At 36.7% G+C, this 25,908-nt stretch overlaps 1 protein-coding gene across 5 annotated transcripts in view; it reads right to left on the bottom strand.

Moving 5' to 3' along the window:
* Positions 1-25,908, bottom strand: part of LOC134680160 (agrin-like) — a 112,470-nt gene that overhangs the window by 20,256 nt on the left and 66,306 nt on the right. For 4 of the 5 annotated variants that reach the window (XR_010100432.1, XM_063539227.1, XM_063539226.1 and 1 more), the window contains 11 exons: positions 24,039-24,074; positions 19,302-19,511; positions 17,727-17,939; positions 13,448-13,672; positions 11,908-12,123; positions 11,240-11,461; positions 8,363-8,466; positions 7,655-7,769; positions 1,148-1,387; positions 571-876; positions 307-459 (listed from right to left, as the gene is read on the bottom strand). Coding sequence is in view for 4 of the 5 variants with exons in the window: in XM_063539227.1 (XP_063395297.1) it covers positions 307-459; positions 571-876; positions 1,148-1,387; positions 7,655-7,769; positions 8,363-8,466; positions 11,240-11,461; positions 11,908-12,123; positions 13,448-13,672; positions 17,727-17,939; positions 19,302-19,511; positions 24,039-24,074 (2,040 nt within the window). In the remaining variant the exon portion in view is untranslated. The remainder of the gene's footprint in view (positions 1-306; positions 460-570; positions 877-1,147; positions 1,388-7,654; positions 7,770-8,362; positions 8,467-11,239; positions 11,462-11,907; positions 12,124-13,447; positions 13,673-17,726; positions 17,940-19,301; positions 19,512-24,038; positions 24,075-25,908) is intronic. The other variant, XM_063539228.1, reaches the window with a different exon arrangement.

Below are 25,908 nucleotides of genomic sequence, written 5' to 3'. Positions count from 1 at the left end.
TAAATATAAGTTTCTGTGTGAAAATAGTGTCCAAAGTGAACATTTGTTGCAAAATACCTAGCTAAGATATAGTATAATGTTTACTGATTTTTTTTCCTTATTCGTAGCTATGTAATTAAAGTGCTTATTATATTAAATTAGCATGATACATAAACGAGTATATTACTCGTACATAATTATCTATTTAAGGTGATTGAACTAAAGTGGTTTTTACTTTACTGTAAGAGAAAATATCCGGACTTCCTTACGAATCCATTTTGATATTTAAATGTTCTATGTTACAGTTTTAAACAAACGTTTGCTTACTTTTCGGGCAACACCTTGCTGCAGTTAGGGTAATATGGCAGTAGCTGCCGGCCGGACAATCTTGTCGGTGCGGACCGTTACCGCAATCTATCTCAAGTCCCGTGGTCCGCTCGACCATCGCCTTACTGTTACCGCAAGGCCGGACCTCCATGCCTGTAAAGCAAGCTTTAGTTAAACAGGCTGTTAATTAACTAAGAATAGATTTAACCGAAACGTAATTAGTTTCTAGGAATTTCAAGTTTGCAATTAAACATGCACACAAACCTTTGCATAAATCAAGTGGTCGCAGCCTTAGCTCGAGTTGTTTTTGGCAGCCCTCTTTTCGCATCGCGCACATACTAGGGTAAAGTCTGAAGTCGGAAGCGCAGACCGGGAAGTATTCGTCGTCTGGCGGGCAGTCAAAGAGGCAGGAGCAGCGCGGGTACTGGTCAGCGCCGATCTCGCAGCTGGCTCCGAAGTCGCAGCGGATATCGCGGCAAGCCGACGGATCCGCCGTGCCGAACTGATCGCTCGCACCCGAGGAATCCGTCGACCCTTCGTCCGCCTCGGTCGTGGTCACCGCGGTCGTAGCTACCCATCCAAATATTTGCGTGTTAGTCGAGCGATAAAGCGGAAAGTTAGTTAATTGATCGAGGATGGGTCGCTTTATTGGAATTACTGCTAACAACTGAGTTGATGACGGTCTATGGTAAATATTTTGCCAACCCGTCAGCTTTTAGAAAATCGTATCATGCTAATTTTAGTTCAAAATATTTTTCCCATTCCTCACAGAAAGGTAATGAAGATGCGACAAGAAAATTATGAATGATATTTAATGCTTGAATGTATGCGTAATACGTACTCATTGCAATGGGTGGTACAACCGCAAGCCTATCTTTGCAGTCTCCATAGAAAATTACGTGAAGAGTGTTGGCGGGGGACAGCTGGCACGCGGCTTTTTGGAGTTCACACTCGTTGTAGTAGGTCTGCATGTTGCTCCCGCAGACCGGCTCGCGCGCCGCGCCGGTGCAGTCGCTGGGACATATGCACTCGCCCGCGGCACAACGGGCTCCAAACGAGCATTGAACGTTCTCGCATAAAGCTATTAAAAAAAAAACAATAAAAATGTAGTGTCTATAAATACCTATATAAAAATCGACAACTCTCTCTCTTCAACATAACTGCCCATCGGATGAAATCTCAGTAGGGGAGAGCGGGGTTAAACGTGCCGATTTTCATAAAATACAAATTTGATCTATGAAAACAGTGTGAATAAGGTATGTGGGTTGCGCTATATTAAATAATGATTATTTGCGTTTCTGAGTAGCAATATTATTTTGTGCATCGTTAAACAGTTTTTTTACCAGAATTTTTTTTATGAGATAGGTCGGAACGGAACAACTAACCCCGCTATGGGGCGGGTTGTTCCGTTGCTAAAATTTATAACTTATCCGTCAAATATTTAAATATTAGTTCACACACGCTAAAAGAGTATTTTGCAGTTCGTCGAAATATATGATAATTTGTTGTGTACTATCAACAGATAGTAAAATAATTTTTAAGAAAAAAAAACCGACTTCTATGGGGCCCGGTGAAAGATTATGGTAGATGGTGCACTATGTAGAAAAGGAGGTAAAACCAGTACCTACTTTCTAGTAGCATTTCGTTTCCGTAAGGGTCGTAGTTATCTAGCCTAACCTAACCCACTTCTCTGATAGCAGTTCGGTTCTGTGAGGATCGCAGTTCGAACCTAATCAAACCCACTTTTCTAGTAGCATTTCGTTTCTGTAAGACTCGCAGTTCTAACCAAACCTAACCCACTTTTGTTCGGTTCTGTGAGGATCGCAGTTCAAACCTAACCTAACCCACTTAACGGCGCATGCGGTGCGGTGTACGGGAGTTTGAGCGGGAGGGGTTTGGCATCATCATACCCACATTTTATGGTAGGTAATCATAGTGGTTTATTTATTTTAGGTATCATAGTGGTTTTCCGGGTCAAGGTCCGGGTCTCTGAGTCAGAGTCCGGGTCCGAGTCCCGGTCCAAGTCCGGGTCCGGGTCCGAGTCCGGGTCCGAGTCCGGGTCCGAGTCCGGGTCCGAGTCCGGGTCCGAGTCCGAGTCCGAGTCCGGGTCCGAACCGGATCCGGGTATGAGTCCGGGTCCCAGTCCAAGTCAAAATCGAAATTCGAAATCACCAAACATGTACTATGCGTCGTTGAAGAGTTCTGTTCTGATCATCATCAGCAGTTCCACTTCATCAAATGCAACAGTTTTTAATGTAAATGCTTGATTTTATGATGAAAATATAAAAAATTCTATACGTATGCCATTAAGATTTGAGGAGTTCCCTCGATTCCTTATGGATCCCATCATCAGAACTCGAGCTTGACAGAAATGTGGCTTAAAAACTAAACTTGCTTAACAAACATAACGAAGAGGACAAATCGCCAAACGTGAACTATGCGTCGTTGAAGAGTTCCGTTCTGATCATCATCAGCAGTTCCACTTCATCAAATGCGACAGTTTTTAATGAAAATGCTTGATTTTCTGATGAAAATACAAAAATCTCTATACGCATGCCTTTAAAATTTGAGGAGTTCCCTCGATTTCTCATGGATCCCATCATCAGAACTCAAGCTTGACAAAATTGTGGCTTAAAAACTTAACTTGCTTAGCAAACATAACGAAGAGGACAAATCGCCAAAGGTGAACTATGCGTCGTTGAAGAGTTCCGTTCTGATCATCATCAGCAGTTCCACTTCATCAAATGTCACGTTTTTGAATGTATATGCTTGATTTGTTGATAAAAACACAAAAATCACCATATGTATGCCTTTAAGATTTGAGGAGTTCCGTCGATTCCTCATGGATCCCATCATCAGAACTGGATTTTGACAAAAACGGGACCAATCTGTATGCATACAATCAAAAAAATAATTTTCAAAATCGGTCCAGTAATGACGGAGATATGGAGTAACAAACATAAAAAATAAAAAAAAAATAAAAAAAATAAAAAAAATAAAAAAAATAAAAATAAAAAACATACAACCGAATTGATAACCTCCTCCTTTGGGATTTGGAAGTCGGTTAAAAAATCCAAGGCAAAAATGTGAATATCCGTGGGGTTCGTTGTGCCCTCGTTTTTGATTTATTTTCCATAACTACTATTCTACTGTAATGGAAGCAACGAAAACGGCTCCTGCAACCGCATAGTGGTCTGACTTTTCGCGACAAACATCATACGAATCGCTCCATGGTTTACTTGCGTTCCTATTCCCATCGGATCAACTTACCTCCGGCACGTTTAACCCCGCTCTCCCCTAGATTGTTAGGGCTCCATACTCGGATGGTCACACTGTGAACCATTGAAATCATAATATAAACTTCTCACTGCTGAGCTTATTGTAAACTGCTTAGTTTTGACTTATTTACAATATTAGTGGTCCTAATTACTACAATTAACTGTTCCAAAAGAAAAACGCATTTAACTAATTTGCAAGACCGAAGTGATCCCAAAAGTGTTCTGTGAACAAAGTTTTGTACGGAACACTAAAAAGGAGAGTTTTGATTATTATTCTCTACCCTAAATATTTATTAATAAGGTTTGGGTAGGTACTATACCTATTTACAAAGGGATAGAGGATATTTTATGTATTAAATACTATTTTTATCGGCTGGCAGTACAAAAAATACCATTGTGTTTACCTAATTAATAGGTACCCTTTTTAACCAACTTAACAAAACTTAAGACGTAACATTTATCATACAAACAAGGTAGGTTTTGTCCGACGTTAAGTACACCGCCATAATAATAAAAGATTTTACAACGCTTGCGTTGCCGGGTTATTACGACTTAAATTCCTTGTCGTCTAAAAGTTTGCGGACGGTACGACTGGAGGCAATCTATTTAGTCGGGCAATTTTTAGCATATTATTCTACTCATTCTATCTCGAAGAACAAACAACTCTTCTCTTTCTAGAGCACAGCAGCAAGGGAAGACATCCGTGCAAATTTAATAACGATTGTTTACCACTTCCCGCAAAATGAAAGTCTTGAGAAAGCAGCCGATTAATACTCGAGGAGAAAATGAAAGCGATATTTTAACAGATATTTAAAGTACGCTTCTGCTTGCTTGGAGAAAAATATACCCACGGATTGTGCGAGTGCGTTAAAAATATTTATGTCCGTTGATTCTGTGTATATTATTTACTAATGTTTTACGTAAGAGTTGTTTTCAAATAATTAAAGGATACATGCCACAAAGGCGATGTCGTTAATTTGGCTTCATTTCGGACATACGACGCGATGGAGAACTTTAATCCGGTATCGATCTTTAATCCCCCTAGTATAGTAAAACCGAGCGAGCTCTATAAGATACCTAGCTAAAAAAAGTTTCATTCAAATTCTCCTTGAAGTTGTAGTCTGATTTAGTCTTTTTGCACTTCAGGTTTCCTTTTTACTTTTTGCGAGAAATTAACGTTAAAAATTCAGCTTTTCTAAAGATTCACCATAGACAATGACATTTTTACAGTTGCCTTCCTCATTACGCAGATATGAACCTCACAAACTACCGACAGACGTAAACTGACAGACAGACAGACGGACATCGAATGGTTAGTAATAAGGTTCTTGTCCCTACGGAATCGTAAGTAAAAAGAGTTTAACATAGTATTTATTTGACTAAGATATATTATACACCAGTTGTTTACCGAGTTACAAGTGTTGCAACGGTAAATTATCTGTGTGATTTTGTGTTGTACCTAAAGCATTTAGACGTTAATGGTGCAGTATCCATAATTGGATACCTAGTATGTTTGTGGTCACAGTCCGTAATTAGATTGAACCAATCGTGATTATTTAGAGCGGTTTACAAACATTTTGATTTGTTTAATTATTGTCAGTTTCAGTTTAGTATAACGTATAACCATACCTACTAATTAATTTTGTACATTTCTACACCGTGTTTTTTTTTATTTCCGTTAATTTCAAGGGTGCATTCCTGAGCTTAAATCAAGTAACTTTCTCAAAGACACCGATATTCTAATTAACTCCATTTCGGAGATAATCAATAATTTATTTTTTTCCTATAACGCCTCTACAAGCGTGTACACTTGCCTTAGGGCCGGTTTACATATTGATTAGTGTTTAGAATGAGTTCATACATTTGCTACTCAACTTAAGTACAATCTCGGTCGATCGATGTTCGAAATGACATTGATATGTCACAGATTTCAATTGTTTGGTTGAGTTAAATGTAATGCCCGTGTTACAACAACGCTATATGCTACATTTAAGTACTTTTTAAAATTATTTTTTTGTTTTAAAAAATGCAAAAAAAAAATTTTTTTTTTGAAAATTAACTATGCCATTTAGTTCTCTTAAACGTTCTTAATCATACCCCGAAGTTAACGGAATTCAATAAAAACACGGTGTATAATACCTTTAAAATGGTCAGTCAAATACATAATTTAATCATACGGACTAACTTTAAATATAACCATACCTCGGATTTTTGGTTGCGGTCAAAACATAGGTAAAAACCGTGTAACAAAAAACTATTTTAACTATTCTCTATAAATATTTAAGCACATTTAGAGCTATTTTTAACTCATAATTTGGTAACTATATTACAATATGTAAACCATGAAAAGTTATAAATTCATAAAATCATTCTCGCATCCAAAATTCCAGGGTATATACCTACCTTCAGGAAAATAATAGAATCAACGTAAAAAACTAAAACCAACAATGTTGTCGTTCCAAAACAACGGTGGTTTAGTTTAACATTGTTTTTTTTTGTTTACTCCTAACAGGAAAAACTCAAATAGGTAGGTTTTTCCCGCTTATGTGATTAACGGGAAGGGAAGGATCTTTTAAAAGTGCCCATTGAGATTGGAAAAATCTTGTGTTCGACAGGCATTACACGGAAAGGAAGCTCGTTAAAAAGGCCAAAATTAGCTACTCAAACCCTTTTTTAACAGGCAAGCTTTTATTTATGAAAGTCATTATGAGCTTACCAGAAGCAATTTAAAAAATGGAAGTCGTATTTCTATAGCAACCTAAAGTAACGTCTCGGGACACCGAAAATTAGAATCCAGGGAGCATTAGAACAGGAGCGTAAAGGGTTTTAGCTTACGTACATTGAATCCAATTATTTTCAACTTGAACAATTTATTTTAATTTAGTAAAGTATTTCACTCTAATTCCTGCTACTTTATTGATGCAAAGTAATTTAAATGTTGCTTGTCACATTCCTCGGCTATATTATTTGCAGTTTTTATTAAAATTAATACTGCTGTGTAGCTACTCGTATTTGAGCTAGTTAAGAAATAACTCTCACAATTTCAAAACAAGGCACATTTTTTTTAGTTAGGTACTTTACGATCTACCGATAAAATTAAATCAATAAATAGCATAAACATTATTAGGAATAAAGAAAGAAACAAGTGTCTTTCTGAATATAGAGAAATGGGGAACCAGGATGTAAAAAATCTCTATTACGTAAGTACTCAAAATATTGAAATTTTCTTAGTCAAGCGTATAAATCAATTGTATGTAAATAATCATTATGTATTGGTCCAATGCATTTATCAGACGCTTAGCTTTATGCCAATCAAAAAGAAATGTAGCAATGTACATTAGTCACTCTTCGTACATCAACACAATTAATAAAATGATTGCAGTCGTCATAATAATGAAATGCCTATTTACCATTATCAATAGCATGGTTTCGGAATGTTTCATCAATATGAGGTTTAAAATGTCACAGAGCCTTATCAGCCCGTTTAGCTTTAGGCGGATCTGGATAAATACAGTAATGTAGCCACACTTATTGTACAGCCAACAAAATGATAACGTCTATAAACTGTCACAAGCAATGCGAGCAAATCGTTTGTTTCGCGCACCGAAAGCGATTCACGTAAATATCAACGGATAGGTTGTCAGACGATAATGGTTTTAAAGGGATCAAACGGTCGTTTTGTTTTTAAACTGAGCAAGCCGTCAAGTCCAAGTAGATTTAGTTGCTAAAACTATAACAATTTTTTATTCAACAGTTTGGACGCATAAGTCATTGATACAGAGACATATTTAAATTTTATTTGGAGGTAAGGTTGGTAATAGTAGGTTTTTGGTGGTCGTCGATAAGCCAGAGGCCGGACACCTTCCTTGCCAGTTTTAAGGCGGGATTCCACCAGTGTGTGGAACAAGCATATTCATTACAAAAATGCTTGTGCCGCACAGTGCCGCACACGGGTAGAATCCCGGCTCAACACGGACACAGCTACAAATAAAATCATAGTAGGTATACAATATATTTTTATAGGTCTATTGTATTTTAGTCATGTTAGAAAATAAAATAGCTGGACTTACCACAATCGCCTTTGTAAGCAACCCGCAGATTGGTTTGTTCACGGCACGCCGTTGAGTCCAATTCGCATTGCGATAGGTACGTCTGGCCATCGGTTCCGCATACCACGCTTGTGTCCTACCAACAGTTTATGACTGAGCCAATCGTTCATTCTATAGTCACATTTACAAGCAGAACAATAAATGGTATTGCTTCGAACATGTTATATTTAAGTATAGGTAGGTATAGGTACTACAGGTTGTCTTTTGAAATATAATGAGCGACAATTGTTTGAATATAATTATATAAAACATATTACAGGGAAACTTTAACCGCTTCTCTTTTTTCGTATGATACGAGTACACCATGCCATTGAGTCGATGCGATAACAAGTTAAAATTTTTTTTTTTATTATGTTTTAAACTTCACTATACCAGCAAATTTTTGAGAAAAAATTTTTAAGACAGTTTTGCCGATCTTCAACAGTTTCATATTACACTAAGTACCTACGCCGTACTACTTGAACTGACTAAAATATACAATGTAACAGCTAAGTTGCTAAATTTTACATACTTATAATACATCCGTAAAATTATCTATTCAGTTAAAACAATGTAAACATTTATTTCAGAATGGAACATTTAATTGATTTACACAACCTGTTGCCGTTTCGGGCATGTGTCACGCGGATTCCCATGACAATTTATCCATTGGTAAGTATTATTAATTACCCGCGTCTCGGTGCAGTTGTGGTTGCATCGGCATTCGGGACGGCCGGTGTTTTCGTTCAGGACGCAGTCGCCACCGCCCTGACACACCATATCGGCGCAAGTTTCTGGACAAAGTTAAAAAAGAGTTCCAATTTGCTGCATAAGTAGGGGATAAAACAATTCGCAAAGAGTATCTGACACACTAGGAAGTAGTATTTATAACAAATAAATTAAATAAATATGTATTTCTCGAATTCGAGTTTCTGAAACACCTTTTTTTTTAAAGCCACTAAAGAACGGAAAATACGTTTGACGCTTAGTTTTAACCTTTGCATTTGACTGTAGGTAGATAACAACTAATAGTGTGTAAACCCAAAACGCATAATATATGCAATAAATTAAACTAGATATATAATTTATCCGATATATTTTTTTATCCGTGTAATCATTAATTAAGAAGTCTTTTTAAATTACACTTAATTATGACCCCGTTATTATTTTTTGAAAATTTACCAAGCAGCAATATACCTCATCATCATCATTCTAGCCTTCAGTCGCCCACTGCTGAGCATAGGCCTCTCTTCGTGTACGCCACTTATCCTGGTCCTGGCAATATACCTACTGCAAGCATACGAGCTTTTTATAATAACTTCCAACAAGCGTTAACAGTTAGGTACTTAAAAAAGCTCATATCTCGTAACGTGTGTTTTCATTACATTGCGGACCGAATTATTTTGTATGGTTGAAATTTCAATAGACGTAGTATTTGACGTATCTTAAAGTTCGGATCGGGCCGTTAGTACATAAATCGTAAAAAATACGACAGGATATCAGTTATTGCAGATGTTCCTTTAATTTGCCAAATTAAACATTTCAGGACCATTTTATGAACACCGTTTCCGCGAAAAAAATCTTCATTTCAAATAATGTTCCAATATTTAATAATCTGATACTTCTGAATAATAAAATTAATCCTTAGTCGGCGTTCATCAATCCATGTCTGGTTCAATTTATCATTGGAGCTGTTTTAATCCGTTTAATTGACATTTCAGCTCGTTATGTAAGCGATAGATTCCGTGCAATTAATTACGGCCCCTCGGTAAACAGAATAAATGACCGATGTTTTCATGCGTCAGAGCAAAACGTTAAATGTGCAAACAAACTTATAGACGAAGGGCTAGCTACGGCAATAGGTTTGCAATTTATAGAGCAACGAAATCCCTCTAGTTAGTGTGCCATACTATCATTATTAATTAATTCAGGCGCCTGGCAACTGTTCAGCGGTGGGTCTGAGAAGTGTCAAATAAAACGATTTATAGAGCTCTGAGTTTAGTGTGATATAATCGCTTATTATGTATTTAATTCGAAATAAGGAATAAGTGGAACAAAAATATTGTTCTTATGGTCACCAAGTCAAAAGAACTAAGCTAGCATTCTTTGTTGACACTTGAATATCAGCATTTTGATATACTTTACCTACTTCTTTTTAGGATTGCGTACCCATAGGGCGATAGACGAGAACTTACATTTGCAAATAGGTACATAGTGAAAATATTTTTTTATTAGGGGCAAATAACAAAATAACAAAAATGTTGTCTAAATGATAATAAATAAGTTGAAACCGGTATAAATCAGTTCTTGACTTCCTTTACGGTAAAACATCCTAAGGAGAGGTTAAAGAAGCTATGGTTATCTGATTTGACTGATTAATTTGTCTATATTTCTATTGTATAGTTGCTTTATATCGTTCTAATTCTTTCCAATTTTTAGTGTATTTTCCCCATTCCTCTTTGTGTAATATATGTATGTTTATCCTATAAATTTTGTATGTATTTATATCCGTTATCTTTCTGGTACCTTGTTGTACATTTTGCTGCATTTGTCACCCTCTTTTCACTCTCTCCTCTCATCTACTCAAAGGTTAACTGGAAGAGATCCCTCAAAGGGATAAGTTCGCCTTTGTACTTCTTGCTAATTGTATGTTATTTTTAATATGTCTTTTTGTACAATAAAGAGTTTACTACTACTACTACTACTACTACATCCTTTCAATTAGAGTAATTTACTTATACCTACTGGTATCTTAAATACAAAATATTGAAACAACATTTCTTTGTTAAAGTAGCTTACGACAAAGGAATCTTGAGCGCCTTTTGATTGACGATTTTCTAAGAGGGAAAGATTTTCATCGCAGGAAATTAGAAGTTGGACAATTTCTCTTCGGAGGGAATTTTTAATATCTCCATGTATTAAGATTTACCTCCGGATTACTGGTGCGGCTACGTGACTCGAATAAAGGTTGACGGATTAATAGAATCTATATTTATAAAGCGTTCCTCACTATAGTCTTGATAGTAAGTAGAAACCTAGATTCCAACTTTAAACATACATCACAAATAAGGAACTAACTGATCGTATTATACCTACCTAAACGTCAAAACCGTCTTCTATTTATGTAGGAGATAAAAGGAACCGAGCAAGATACGTCAGTTGAATATTGGACTGGTTGGCTAAAAACACCACCAATTCATGCAAAATAAACTTCAGCGTCGAGGTAAACTTCGACTGTGCCATAATGACTAACGGCCCAATTCGAACTTTAATATACGTCAGTTAATAGATCTAGAAAAGATATGGATTAGATATGTCAGTGTCAAACAAGTGTCAAAAGCGACGTTTCTTCAAACAAAAACGTCACTTTTGACACTTGTTTGCCACTGACATATCTAATCTATATCGTTTCCATATCTATTATTTGACGTATCTTAAAGTTCGAATATGGCTGTAACACCTGGCTGCATAAACTAAACGTATTTAACAATGACTGTTAAAGACACTCGCGTCACGTCAAAGAATAGACGTGTATAAACATGGAATAAACATATAAATGATACATACGGCAAGTTCCGTTATAGAGAACTCTCAGTTTCCCCTCCTGGATGCCCTCTTGGCAGGCGTGCATTCTCATCTTGCACTCGCTACCGTGGGTGTTGTGGTCGGACGCGCAGACCGGCGCAAGCGTCGCGTCGCAGACAGGACATGCGCACTGCGCTGCGCCTCCGCGGGAGACGCACGCGCCGCCCCATGGACATGTTGTACGGGCGCATGGGTTCGCCTCACCTATGAAGGAGCACTATTGTTAAGTTTCATTACTTAACTATACATTGTCAAACATTTATCTACATATATGACCGTGGGACTTAGTTAATTTGTGTAAAGAATGTCCGTATAATATTTAATATTTATATATTGTACATATCTCATATACAAATTAAATTCATAAAGAAGTGCAGTAAGTTACAGTTAAAACTTAACAGTAGGTAATATGAATCTTAATTGATTATCTCTTTAGGATTTTTTTTTTTCAATAGCCTAGTTTGTGTCCCACTGCTGGGCAAAGGCCTCCCCCTTCTTCCGCCACTCGTCACGGTTTTGTGCATGTTCCCGCCAGTCGCTGCAAAAAGCGTCAAGGTCATCCCGCCATCTCTTTTTTGGTCTACCTCTTAAGTGCTACAAAATTTGCGATGCCTGTTCATTTGTACCTAAAATACTATCATGACACTTACCACAGGCTCCCATATAAGCAGTCCTGACATCTCTGTTGTCACGGCAGGCCGTCCGGTCCAGCAGACAGGGGCTGTCGTACGTCCGGCCGTCCGTCCCGCACACCGGTCGCACGATGGCTTCGCATTCCGGACCACAGCCGCAAACGGCGACGCCCCGTGAGTCCAGGGAGCAATGTTCGCGAACACCGCATTTCACCGAGTCGCATGGGTGTTGAGCTAAAGAAAACTATTATTAACGAAAAAATATAACATCAGGGTATTTACCTAACCACTAAATAGCGTGAATGAGCATGATATTAGGCTACTGAGTTGATTGAACTCGCTAGCGTGTAGCTTGCTTGTTAGTGATTTTATTGAGCGCCCTTTCGGTGAGTCGAGGTCGCAGTGGGATTAAAATAATTAAATTACGAACAAAACATCAGTTGGTTATTCTTATTTGAGTAGGACGCAACGAATAAAAGTTTTAAAAGTCGTTATTGTAAGACCCTTTTTTGTGACAGTCAACTCTTATATTTGAACTGACAGCTGTTATAAACCAGCTTTTATTATTCAGGATCTCTATTACTTTCTTGTGGTCTTTTAACGTAGACTAGAATTCAAAGGCTTGGAAAGTCATGAATTTAATTTGTTTGTGAAGAAAGTTCTTCTTAATAAATTAATTAATGACTTTGAGATTTAGATCTGTCTTATTTTTAAATTAAAAGTTGTTTTGGCTTAACTTACAATTTTGTTTTAGATGCTTTTGAAATAATTGAAAGTAATTAAATTTGTTAGCGGCGTGATTATTACATAATTATTATTTAGGGCAAATAAACGGAGTTGACTTCGACCGTTCAATAAGATGGCTATATTGTGCACGTATGTTCACCTACTATATAATATAAAACAGTTTGTAATGCTATATAGCCCACTGGGGTCTACTTCACGACCTTCAAATGATGATTTCTTCACATTCTTCATAAAGATGCGGCCAAGAGGATGTTCATGCATGTGCATGTTTAGTGTGTCGGTTTCATACGATACGAGTAACTGCCCGTGCGTCACAATGGACAGAATTAAAAAGGGCGTTTTTAGGGTTCCGTACCCAAAATAGCATAAACGTAAGTTTTATAGTTTTTGTGCATATGTATGTAGTATCTACGTTAGAGTGAAAACATTTTTTTTGTGTAAAAGCTATGCGGAGCGGGCGGACAGAGACGGAACATTTAAAAACTCAAGATGTTGTTGTTGTTGCTTGTCTTAGGGCAATATATCAGATTTTATTTAGAATTACTATTTACTGAATATATTCTCGCACAAAATTCGTAGGTAGGTACACATAACATTTTCTACTACGTGATTATAATCGATTGGTTTTATGTATCGATACCTCTCTACTCCTACTCAAGTCTCATCGAGACGCACAAAAACAGCAACCCGAAAAACGATACACAAGGGGCCGATGTTACAGCGAAAGAAATAACGGGAAATTACTGATACGCTATCAATCGATCAAGAAGTATCCCTTGCGTAGTTCTTGTATAAGAGAAAATCGACATACCGGAAGCACATTTTCCTCTGTAGGCAATCGTAAGTTGCTGCCGTATGCGACACGACTCCCGCCTGAGCGCGCATTCACTAGGGTAGTCTTTGTAGTCGGACCCGCACACCGCCGACCCTGATCTGGCAATCAGGTCGCAGGGCGGGCCGCATCGGCAGACAGGCGCGCGGGCCTCGTTCAGTTGGCAAATACCGCCGTCCGCGCACTCGTGCTCAGCGCACGGATCTGCAACAAAATATTACATTAAAAATATTTGTATAACTGAACAACATATCGCTCCTTGAGAAACATAGTGTCACTGTACAATTTGTGCCTGAAAATTCTACTTTTCAAAAATGGAACAACGTCACTATTCGAATGGTTCTTAATTTTGTATAGTGACATTATGTTTCTCAAGGAGCGATTATTTAGCCGGAAATATTAATCTCCAACGCAAGGTGGGTTCTCTGTTCGTAGGCGCTTATCGCTACATACGGCTTTTCTCGTGTTATCGGCTACTGCGCTCGTAGAGCGTAGCTCTCGCTGGCACTAAATGTGTTAGCTTAAAGTATGCAATCGTACCTATGCTTAATAACTTAATACAATCCTCTTAGTTCACGCTGCTACGCTTACGCGGTGTCAAATTAAGCTGAAATGCGTATTTTAATTTTGAAAGACATTCAAAAAGCTATGTACATAGTACAGATGTACATTTTATGCGTCATTATAGTAATACAGTAAGTTTATTTTACTGGTACGCGCGTACGCCTTAATAAAAATTCAATTAATTAACATGTCTTCAAGTAACTCAATAAGGATAAGCAATTTTTTTTTTACTTAGCTGAAAACTACTACGGTAAGGGTTAGCTTTGCTTCGATATTGTTAAAAGGAAATTATAAAAAAATCTTTTTATGCAGTTTCACCAAGAATGGCCAATATATCTTCAAATAAGTACCTTTGGTCAAGCTCTGACGCAGTAACGATGAAACGTAAAAAATCCGTATGACAACGCGGGTCATAAAGGGAAAGGGGTCTATACTCTATATCCAGAAGGGAGGCAGAGTCCGAGCCGAAACAAGACGTAATTGAATAAAAGCACAAAAGCGAGCTAGTAAAGTAAACAGAACCTCACAAAGGACGTCGGAATGTGCGGGCATTTGGTCTTGAACAAATTTAGTTCAGATCGAATGCTCTGGGACAAGGTCCCTGTGAAAAGGGTTGGCGATTTTACGTTCAGAAAATAAAAGTGATTAAATTACTAATATACTAAAGAACACCCAGAAAATTTGAATGCATCTTGCTGTCGGAGCTCTAAGAAATAATATTTTGTATTCGATGTCTTTTTTAATTTCCGTCAACTTAAATGTATTAAGACGAAAGAAAAGTTCAAACATAGTGAAGTTGATTTGTAAGAATGTTAATTGGTCTCTTCACGCTGAAAGAAAAACGCTAACTGAGTTTACTTGTTTCTTCTACATAAATAATGCAAACACTACGTAGTGTTTAATTTGAAATTATTATGAAGCAAAAAACTGCACAATTGCATTCAACACACCCTTTTTTATTAGCTTTGCTAAGTTTTGTCGTGTCTATACTACAGAAATATGCTAAAAATTACATCTGGTTACGTGTATTGATTGGTGGTGATGGCGATTTATGCGTGTGCCAAATGTGTTTAAACTTTTTAAATTAACAGAGAAAAAAACCGGGCAAGTGCGAGTCGGACTCGCGCACGAAGGGTTCCGTACCACAATGCAAAAAAAAAACAAAAAAAAGAAACAAAAAACGGTCACCCATCCAAGTACTGACCACTCCCGACGTTGCTTAACTTTGGTCAAAAATCACGTTTGTTGTATGGGAGCCCCATTTAAGTCTTTATTTTATTCTGGTTTTAGTATTTGTTGTTATAGTGGCAACAGAAATACATCATCTGTGAAAATTTCAACTGTCTAGCTATCACGGTTCGTGAGATACAGCCTGGTGACAGACGGACGGACGGACGGACGGACGGACAGCGAAGTCTTAGTAATAGGGTCCCGTTTTACCCTTTGGGTACGGAACCCTAAAAATAGGTCCATCCCGCGTTCGGTACGGACTAAATGCGGACATTTTCGAGCATTTCAAGGAAAGTATTAACCTACTTTTTTAATGCTAAATTATCCTTAAGTGAATTAAATAGTCCACTGTTTGGAAAGAACAAAAAGTTAACATGACGACGAAACCCGAAAATTTACGTTCTGGACATCACGCAGGAATCTTCCTTTATTGAAGGACGAGTAACAATAGGCGTGTCGTGTCTCCTTCCTTCATAACTACATCCCTACCTAATAAATAATAGATTCCGCATAACGCAGCCAATACAAAAACTTACGGTCAATACTACCTGTACTTTGTACAATCGTTGGCCAGACAAACTACTCAGTTTCATCTTCCATTTATATTGTTCATTGAAAATTATTTTTGTTGATATTTTTAAATTTTCGCAAGCACATACTAGTTGATAAGTCATGAACGCCATTCTTCCCCGTCCTGATTTCACTCCCACATGCCGCGTCATCTCCCACGAGGCATGAAATATTGACCGCACATTGTTACCCCTATTCTAATAAAGCTGACCTATCACGAATTCTTTTCAAGCCGCGGCACCCATTAACGTAATTTTCCTCATTCGTAATAATTAATTTAGCTCATTAAAATGAGCCAGGTTTGTGTTACTGTTTGTTTAGAACATTGTTTCTTGAAACTTAATTTGTAGCATAAGAATGGTAATGATACGAATCGTTGGATCTTTTGTTGTATTTTAATTATTGTTTTGTTCAAAATGTATACGTTTGACTTAAACTCTCACTCGTGGAATATTTTGGTAGCTTATGTGTGTTTAAAAAGTAGAATAATTTCTACTGCTTGTGTTACAAATAATACTAAAATAGATGTAATATACTTACCTAAAACCTAATTCTAATCCAAACTACGTAATTACTATACCCTACACGTATTTGTTCATTCACAGATTGTTTATAGAGACTATTTGACTCCAAAATTAATAGAGACGAGACATTGCTTATGATCACTTCCTTTTGAATTAATTAATTAATCTATAGAATCGATACCTGAACCATTCGGCATTCAAAATTATTATAGTTAATAATAATATTCACTTTGAGATGCCGAGACAACTTTACTACGATTAGCGAACAATGTATATTTACATGCGTGTTAAATAGAGGTATATTGCTCAAGAGCAAGAATCCAGAAGTTCGTCGTAATATTGCCGTAATTAGATTTATTACGAGGTGAATGAAAATTCAAACAATTTACCTCCCGCCCTAGCTTATTCGGTTTACCACAAAAATTTAACCGTAAATTACTTACCGTGAATCAAGCTTTAAATTTACTGCGAATATCGTATGCTCAAAGCCTCATAATAGTAGGCATAAATTGTACAATTAAAATAGCTTCCATAATATTTTAGCTTGAAATGATTCTCTAGTACTTAATGAAGCTCTAGTACCGTAATATCAGGTAACTATGTAATATAGTCCTTAATACAAACAACTATGGTCCAGTTTATAACGTTGATTCTTAACGAGCCTTTATGATGTGTACTCGTTAATATTGATTTTGGAGCTAAGGTATAGTAATGCTCTTTCTATATTACACATATATTCAACATATTGTACTGAAAATTGAATTTGGATCATAATTCATAGTTGTAACTTGTGGACTTACCTGCTTTTACGGTACCGAACACATTTTAATAAAAATATTAATATGAGCAAGCAATATCAAGTGTTCCTTGGCAGCCCAAACAAATTCAATTTAAACCAAAAATTCCCTTTTTCCAATAGATTCGTTTCTATAGCTAAAACCAATATGCATTACAAAGGGCATCCGATCCAATAAAATCCGAATGCCGTTTGCAATATATGTATATACAGCTTAATAATAATAACCTTTACCATATTTCATTTGTATACCAAATGAATAAACTCTTTGAATTCATTTATAAGTATAAAATAAAAACATGTCGGTAATGGACACCAAAATCTGGAGTATTAAGAGCGAAAATAATTGCATCTTGCTAGTTATAATATCGGTACATGAGCGGTAGGAACAGAGTTAGTATTTATTTTATTGTGTCAAGAGTTTAATATTATTTTGAAGGCATCGTATTTGATCACAGCGATCAAAGCTTCATCAATGACTGTCATAAGTATATTTTGATCCTGATACTTACCGGTACATCAATCTCACTTAAGATTCACTAATTAGGGAAATAATGTTTTGAATAAGTCTTACCGCATTTTCCATGGTATTTAATAGTGATGTTCAGTTGATTGTCGCACGCATGCTTGTCCAAGTGGCAAGCGGAGGGATATTCCTTGCCATCAGTGCCACAAACAGTCTTCCTTCTCTGGCAGCTGCGGGGACATCGGCACTCTGCTTGCCCAAAGTTGACTGCACATCTAGAGCCCGTGGGGCAGGTGACGCCCACGCAGGGGTCCCCGGCCTCTGTTAAAAATAATGTGTTATTAATAACTGAGCTACACGGAGAACGCGTCAGCCGAGTGAACTAGAAACACGTCGCTACGCCGTAGCACTGAAAATAAATTCACAGCACTCCATCAACTTGCGGTCTACGGACGCTTACACTTTTTTTTACTTAGAAAGTTAGAAACTTTTTTGTCTGTATTCCTAACAAAATTTGAAATTTTTACCTTTTAAAAAGCCAACTTAAGTCACATAGAAAAGAGACTAATCCGACGAGGTTTCTGGCACTGAATTAATGGTTATGGTGGTTTGACGACCGGTCTGGCCTAGTGGGTAGTGACCCTGCCTGCGAAGCCGATGGTCCTAGGTTCGAATCCCAGTAAGGGCATTTATTTGTGTGATAAACACAGACATTTGTTCCTGAGTGATGGGTGTTTTCTATGTATATTAGTATGTATTTATCTATAAAATATATATGGTATATCGTCGCCTAGTACCCATAGTACAAGCTATGCTTAGTTTGGGGCTAGGTAGATCTGTGTAGGATGTCCCCAATATTTATTTATTTATTAATATAACGACCTCGGAACTTTAAAATTAGACCTAAAGACGACCCTAATCAGATCAAGCTAGCGAAAAGCGATAAGAAGAGCCGACCCCAAATAAACACGGATAAGACCGGGGGCTGGATATAATAACCCCCTTATTCATAAACGTTTACTAAAGTTAACAAGCCGACAATAATCGTTTGTCCCTTTCCGACGTATTGGTATGATGGAAAGGGACAAACGATTATTACCGGCTTGTCAACTTTAGTAAACGTTTATGAATAAGGGGGTTAGTGTGTAGTAGAAGCTGTAGAAGTAAATACTATACCAAATTACATTTGCGACTTGTTTGATTGTACCTACATCACATTGACGCCTAATAGCTGTAATGCTGCATACTATTTACATTAATAAATAAATCAATTACTAAGCGTTGTGTTCCATGGCCAGGTTTATCTCATTTTTAAGTAGGTACAAAATTTTCTAATATAGCAATGTAACGTTATATTTTTTTTATCCCAGTATATCACAATCTAAAGCCAAAAACATAAAATAAATATTGAATGCTACCAATAAGCTTTAGCGAACATTCATTTATTAATATATGTATACCTAACCGTACTACCTATGTCTACGCAATACTTTCTAAAACTTTTGAACTGCACAATACTAGTAATTAACATACTACCAGCACTGTATTGTCATTGCGAGTAATAGCGAGTTGCTAAGTGTTCTTGGGGTAGTCTCTGTGAACTGTGAAGTGACCTCCATATGCCTAAAGCATCCCTGAACTCTTATACATACGTATTTTCTAATATTTCTTGACTAAACTTACCACATTCGCCGTCATGCTTGACGCGCAAGTTCAGTCTGCGCTCGCATGCCTCCTTGCGCAAATAGCAATGGTTGCGGTACGTGCGGCCAGCAGTGGAGCACACGGCGGCGGGCGCGGACGGACAACTGACCGGGCACGCGCAGTGGGCCCGCCCGTCGCCGAGCGACACGCATTCCGCACCCCAGCGACAAAAAGTTTTCTCGCACGCTTCTGGAAATAAAGTATCGATTAGTATGATTAGCTTTTGGCATTCCAAGCAACATAATTAAGGTCAGACAGCTGTGCCGCCTGTGCCGTGCTATCACATTAACACTAAGGTGGACATAATAATAGGTAGCTAGATTACGAACTGTTTGTGTGTGATAAGTCGTAATTTATTTATTCCATGCATTTAATAAGAACTCCTAACATTTATTAGCCCTATATAAATTCCAGGTAATAAAAATAGAGCGATTGTCATTTTTCATTATTATTATAATTTACATGAACCGAAATCTATCAATGTAACACATTTCAATCAAATCATTTTTGATACCAATACTAATTATATCCGTAAACATGCACAGACATATATTTACCCATTTAATTATTAATAATAAGTAACAATTGAAAAAAAATGTTTCTGTACCTATGTTCGTATAATACCTATATTCCCACCGTTTTCAAATAAATTAATTCAATGTCCCCGCAATGAAGTAAGTATAATAACAAAAACGTCAACTTAAACTTAGGTACCTTCAAAATGTTTGATAGACGTGCTTGTGCCTAATTTTGCGAGCTCTAAAGAGTGACACAATTTCCAATTTTCTACCTGGGGACTGAGAACCGTGACTAAATTATTAAGAAGGTCTAAAATATGATTCGAAAATCCGCTTCGGCTTCGGCATTGTGTTAACTTGGGCTTCGGGGAGTACCGATCCCGATCGTCTAGTTAAAATTCCAGGCAGATTGTCGGGCGTGAAGTCACACAGCGGTTTGGCAAAAGTTAATTCACAATTTTCTTCTCAATTCAAAGTTACAAGTGGTATCCGAAGACGTAAACGAAGTTTTTTTTACGTAACTCACTCGATTTATAATGTAGCTTTTGCCAGGTAAACTACAAATAAATATCTTGATTTATTTATAGTTTATGAGTTTTTTAATTTGTTTCAATCTAGAAATTTGAAATAATACAAAATCTAGTAAATAATGAAAATTACAACCACATTTCGATCGGAGTTACACAATAAGGCCGCGGTCGTAATGTATGTTCGATCCGGAGCCATTTGTGTCAGGCAATTAGCTCCGGAATGGACATTGCCAAACAAATAACAATCGACAATATTACTCGACCCAATAATTAGAGTAAATAGTTCGTAATTACTTTAAACTCCATGTATTTCTGTCGCCAAAGATGATGTTAGAAAATAATAAACTAGATAGACATACAAAAGTGTTACACTTGACTTTAACTATTAAACAACTGGATTGAGACCAGAGAGCGGTATCAGAGCCAATAACAATCTATAAAAAGAAAAGGGCCTACGTGTTATAGCAACAAGCTCACCTCCATCAAATCCAATCGGATCATACGGGATAAGTAAAGAAGGGTTCGTATAATACATAAAAGTTCCAGTCGTTTTGAGTTATTCAATACTGGCAATCAGAAACACTCTAAATAAAACTTTCCGCCCGAAGACGAAATTACTTATAGGGCTGAACGTGAACACAAATTCGATATTGAATGCCTTTAGAACACTTGGAATGGCAATATTTGAACTGAAGCTGCTGTGTGAACATGTCATTCTTCCAATTGCAAAAGACGATATAAAATAAACTGAAAGAGAACAATTAAAAGGAACTGAAAACACTTGAGATTTTTGTATAAATATGAAGGCTCATATAAAATGACCGGTTGCCATTTGATTGATTGTATTAAGTGATTGAGTCTGTACATATTATGTTTGGTACCTACCTACATATATCTTAGTGTAGGTACATTATAAGAAACTCCTAAATTATCTGGTATCTAGGCAATCTAGGCGAAATAACGGAGTTTTGATCAAAAGCCAAAACCATCCTGTTTCTGAGATTTCGTTACAAATGCCTTGATGCGAAACATTAACCACCCGCAACGGCAAAGAAGGCGACAAATTGTGTTTATTATTACATTTGTCTTCGCTGAAAAAGAGGTCAAGCGTCAGGATTCAGCCGCGAACTCATTTCCTTGATTTTTATTTAAAGGCCGAAGACGAATCCGCTTCAAGAAAAGAAAGCAGTAGGAAATAACAATTTCGCAGGAGACAAATAAAATGTTAGAGCGCATCGCGAAGAGAAGACTGAGATAAATGGAGACAGGAGGGGAGATAAAAATGATGGCGGATGCTTCGTGAATGGAAGAAAATTAGGAAATTCACCGCCGCGCTTTTCCAGGACCGCGCGGGCTGTTTAAATTATCTAAATATAACTTCCTACTTAATACGGGCCGAACATTCCGAAAGATAAGAGAGCCGGCTCCATATGAGCGCTTATTAGATTCAATAAAGATCCCAGGCCAAGGCTCTTTCATTTATATTCCAGTGTACGTTCTAAAATTAAAGTAATATACATATTTACATAAATACACAATATGAATTCTCTTTCACTAGTGAATATGTCTTAAGAAATTAAATTTACAAGTGTAGGATCTGTTTTATATCAACTTTTAACACAAAATAATATTATATGACAAATCTGTGGCCGACAGATTTTAACCGCGCACTCCTGAAGTCATAAGGAGCCAAAAATTTATGACTGTCGGTAAAATTCGGCAAAAATATAGTTTGTTTTGCGTGTTTGCGTAATTTCTGCACAAATAAAAGCGATTTCAGAATTTTAGTCTCTAAATGTGGTCAAGAATACACCTTTAGAATCTGTCGGATTACTCGAGCCCACGGTATATAAGAATATACAGTGTGGAAAGATAAGTCGGGCCCTGGAAGGAAACTACCTTAAATCCTTAAGCTGGCTCATTTTACTTAAAGGAGACATTCCTTTATTTTTAAAAAGAAACAAAACTGCATTCAAAGATTTTCTAAAACTCGCTTGCCTCGCCCGGGACTCGAGCCGACTAAAAATTCCAAAAAATAAACACTCGCAATTTTATTCTACTAGTCGATACAGTTAATGTTAATGAAAAAAATTTCCAAAGAAACATTAGGTCTTACACTCGTCTGTCGTCTAAAATATCCATAAAATCTAATATTTAGTACTCAAAATTTTTTTAGACAAGCCAAATTGACGAAAAAAAGAAAAATCTTTAAATGCAGTTTTGTTTCTTTTTAAAAATAAAGGAATGTCTCCTTTAAGTAAAATGAGCCAGCTTAAGGATTTAAGGTAGTTTCCTTCCAGGGCCCGACTTATCTTTCCACCCTGTATAAATGCCGGTGGTGCAGGCATTTTATCCATCACTGAGTTGACCGGAGGTCACGTCAAGTAAACAAAAATAGAACAGTGTGTAAAAATATACACAAAAATAGAAATAACAAAACTACCTATATTAATCGAAAAATAATTCACAAACATTTGCATCCGATATCCTAGACTTATGGCCTCCTACGTGATAACACTGTTACGAGTAACAGTGCACTGACAGTAGGAGCATTTGATTTACATAGTGAACGAAAGTCATGAGATGACGAATGTTTTAAGTAATAATCCAGAAATAATAAAACAACCAGTGTATAATACTCTTGGCGTGGAGTTTGGCCACGTAATGCGAGGAGCGTCCTTGCGAGAGTCAGGACAAAGCAATTTTGTTGGCTCGAGACGCCGACGGAGTTGGCATGTCACCCGCACGGCACACATGCGAACCACTGTTAAGGTCCGTGTTTTACTACAGCTTCATATAAGGATATAATATAAATAGAAATAGAGACGTTACAGATTTTAAAGAGATGTGTTATACCTACATATTTTAAATCTGATCTGAGTGTACTTGTTGTTTGACGCTTAAATGGAATAAATAAATATTTGGTGACACACACTCGGCGCGATTCGGGAAATGTATTAGACATTCACTAGATATGAAATAGTCACGATATGTGACGTTCCACGGCAAAAGGTACCCTAAGGCGTTTGGTGCTTACGCTATTATTAACGCCGCTCGAATATGATTGCGGCCATAAGGTACCTTTTGTCGTGGAACGTCACAAATCGTTACTATTTCATATCTAGTGAATGTCTAATTCATTTCCCGAATCGCGCCGTATAACAGATTGACCTTGTTCCAAATCACAGCTTATGGGAGTTATGGGTACTTAGGTACCTAAATGGGCCCACTGATTGACAACAATTTGCCGGACGATATCAGCCTGTCAGTTAAACGCAACGTAAATTTGACAGCTCCGAACAACCCTTAATAAGCAACGATCGCAACGATACATCCTTATGTAGATAAATACATACTTAGGCATATTAACCAGGACTCGAAACCAGGCTCTCTTCGTAAGCAAGATCACTACCGACTAGACTAGTAGGTAGTTGAATTTGATTTGTTTATGTTTTACAATTAGTTTTTTCCTCACATGTTACTGAGAGATTTAACCCTCGAGCCACAAAACCTTCGCAACGTTCAAGATTCCACTTTACGAATCACTCGCTACGCTGTAGGTTAAATTTTTGGAATCTTTAGCTTGCTTGGGTATCAATAATAGACGTAACAATTAACTACCTATTTTAATGTAGGTATGTATACATACAGTATAGTTATGTGCTTACCCTCAGGAGCAGGTGGTCGTGGCTGATAATGTAAATCTGTAACAAAAATAATTGGATTAGTTACATATTGGAAATCATATCATATTATAATTATAATGACTTAAACAAATACAAGCAAGCCATTTAACCCGATGTTGAATTATCATTTTCCCGTACAGTAGTGTTGAATCCATTCATTTGTGTTATTTAAACAGTCCACAGACGTAATTAATGTAGCTAATTATAAAACCAAACTCAGGCCGCGTGCCTGACCATTGTGCTACAGAACAGATTTAATTTAACAAAGTATGTAGTTTCGTTGAAACGGGGGTATTTCTCAAAATAAATGGACGAACCCATACGTATACCTACCTACGTAATATATATTTTTGTCAGTACCTAATACCGTAACTACTTTTGTTTGGTTTGTTTTTCTAAATATCAATAAATATAGATTATTTATACCTACTTATGTCTAAATATCATTATTGAAAATGTAGATTCACCGAAAATCATCAACAAAATAATGAAATAATATAATAATTTGGTGGTTTGGTATAATTTGGTATTTGTAATATGGGCCTTGTTGTCTTCAATTAAATTTCTAAATAAATACCATCAGAGGTACTCACAGATAACGTTTCATTTAAGACAGCATAAAGTTTGGTTGACATCTGATCGATGCGAACCAATTGCCATTCATATTTAATAAATCGTAGTAGTAATTACTAACTTTCGGAAAGTTTGTTACGTAAGTTGGGCTACAAACTGATGATGAACTGCGCCATAATTATAACCTTCTCCTGCTTAAGAAGGGAATAGCAAATTTAGTGAACCATGCCCTTTTTTTTCCAAAACACTAGAAAATTCGGCTCAATGTTTTGATCTTGTTTGGTTCTGACCATGATGCTTTTTGGTGAAGTTCGTGTTTTAAAACTACCCAATTTAATGTGATATGGTTTCTCTTCAATAAGTACAGTCGCCATCAGATACATCGGAGCGGACAAGGTGTCCACTATATCTAACACGCACTCTTAACGCCTTGACAATAGAGGCGTGTTCAGATATTTGTGAGCGCCTTGACCGCTCCGATATATCTCATGGCGACTGTACATAGGTAACACAACTTCCGTGAGACACAGACATATTAAATATATTAAAAATAAATAATAATAATATTAATATGTTTTTAATATATTTAATATTTAATGTGTCTGTACATAGGTATTTTAAAATCGTAAATAGCTGAAAATTAATTTCAAGTGGGATTCCCTTGTATAGGTAGGTATGTACTAATTAATGTTTAGGTACGAGCCCCGATGCATATGTTTTCGTCTAGTGACCCCATTTTTAGAGGTTCTCGCGTTTGTTCAAAAAGAATGTTTTTGTTTAAAAATTACTAATATTTAATGCTTATACTAATGTAATTTAATTTTATATGGTAATACTCTGCAATAACTAAATCCAAATACAAGAAATACCGTTTGTACTGAAAGAAAAAAAATAATGATTTTTTATTTTTTTATTGACGGGTAGGATTACAACATATGTGAAAAGGGCTATTACCAGGGAAAGCAATAGGGCTCTGCCAATGTACTGACAATTTTGTTTCGAGCCCATGCATGCAGCAGTGCTGTAAGAGAGGACAATATAATTTGGACAACGTTTTTGAAAAGTCCTTTTTTTCAGCAATAAAAGTCTCATGCAATTTTATTATACGATCAAAATAAACTACATTAAACATTGCTATTATGGTTCCCATTACTGGGTCATTATATATTCAAGTGTAAAATTTATTAAAATAAACAAAATTGTTTCGCGGAACTAGACGAAATAATTTGCATCGGGGCTCGTACTTAGAGAATTTAGTATGACGATTTAGTCAACATCA

The sequence above is a fragment of the Cydia fagiglandana genome, chromosome 3, assembly GCF_963556715.1.
Source record: "Cydia fagiglandana chromosome 3, ilCydFagi1.1, whole genome shotgun sequence".
In the NCBI taxonomy this organism is placed as follows: domain Eukaryota; kingdom Metazoa; phylum Arthropoda; class Insecta; order Lepidoptera; family Tortricidae; genus Cydia; species Cydia fagiglandana.
Note: the sequence above shows the minus strand (reverse complement) of the source record. Positions and strands in the feature narration are given on the sequence as shown.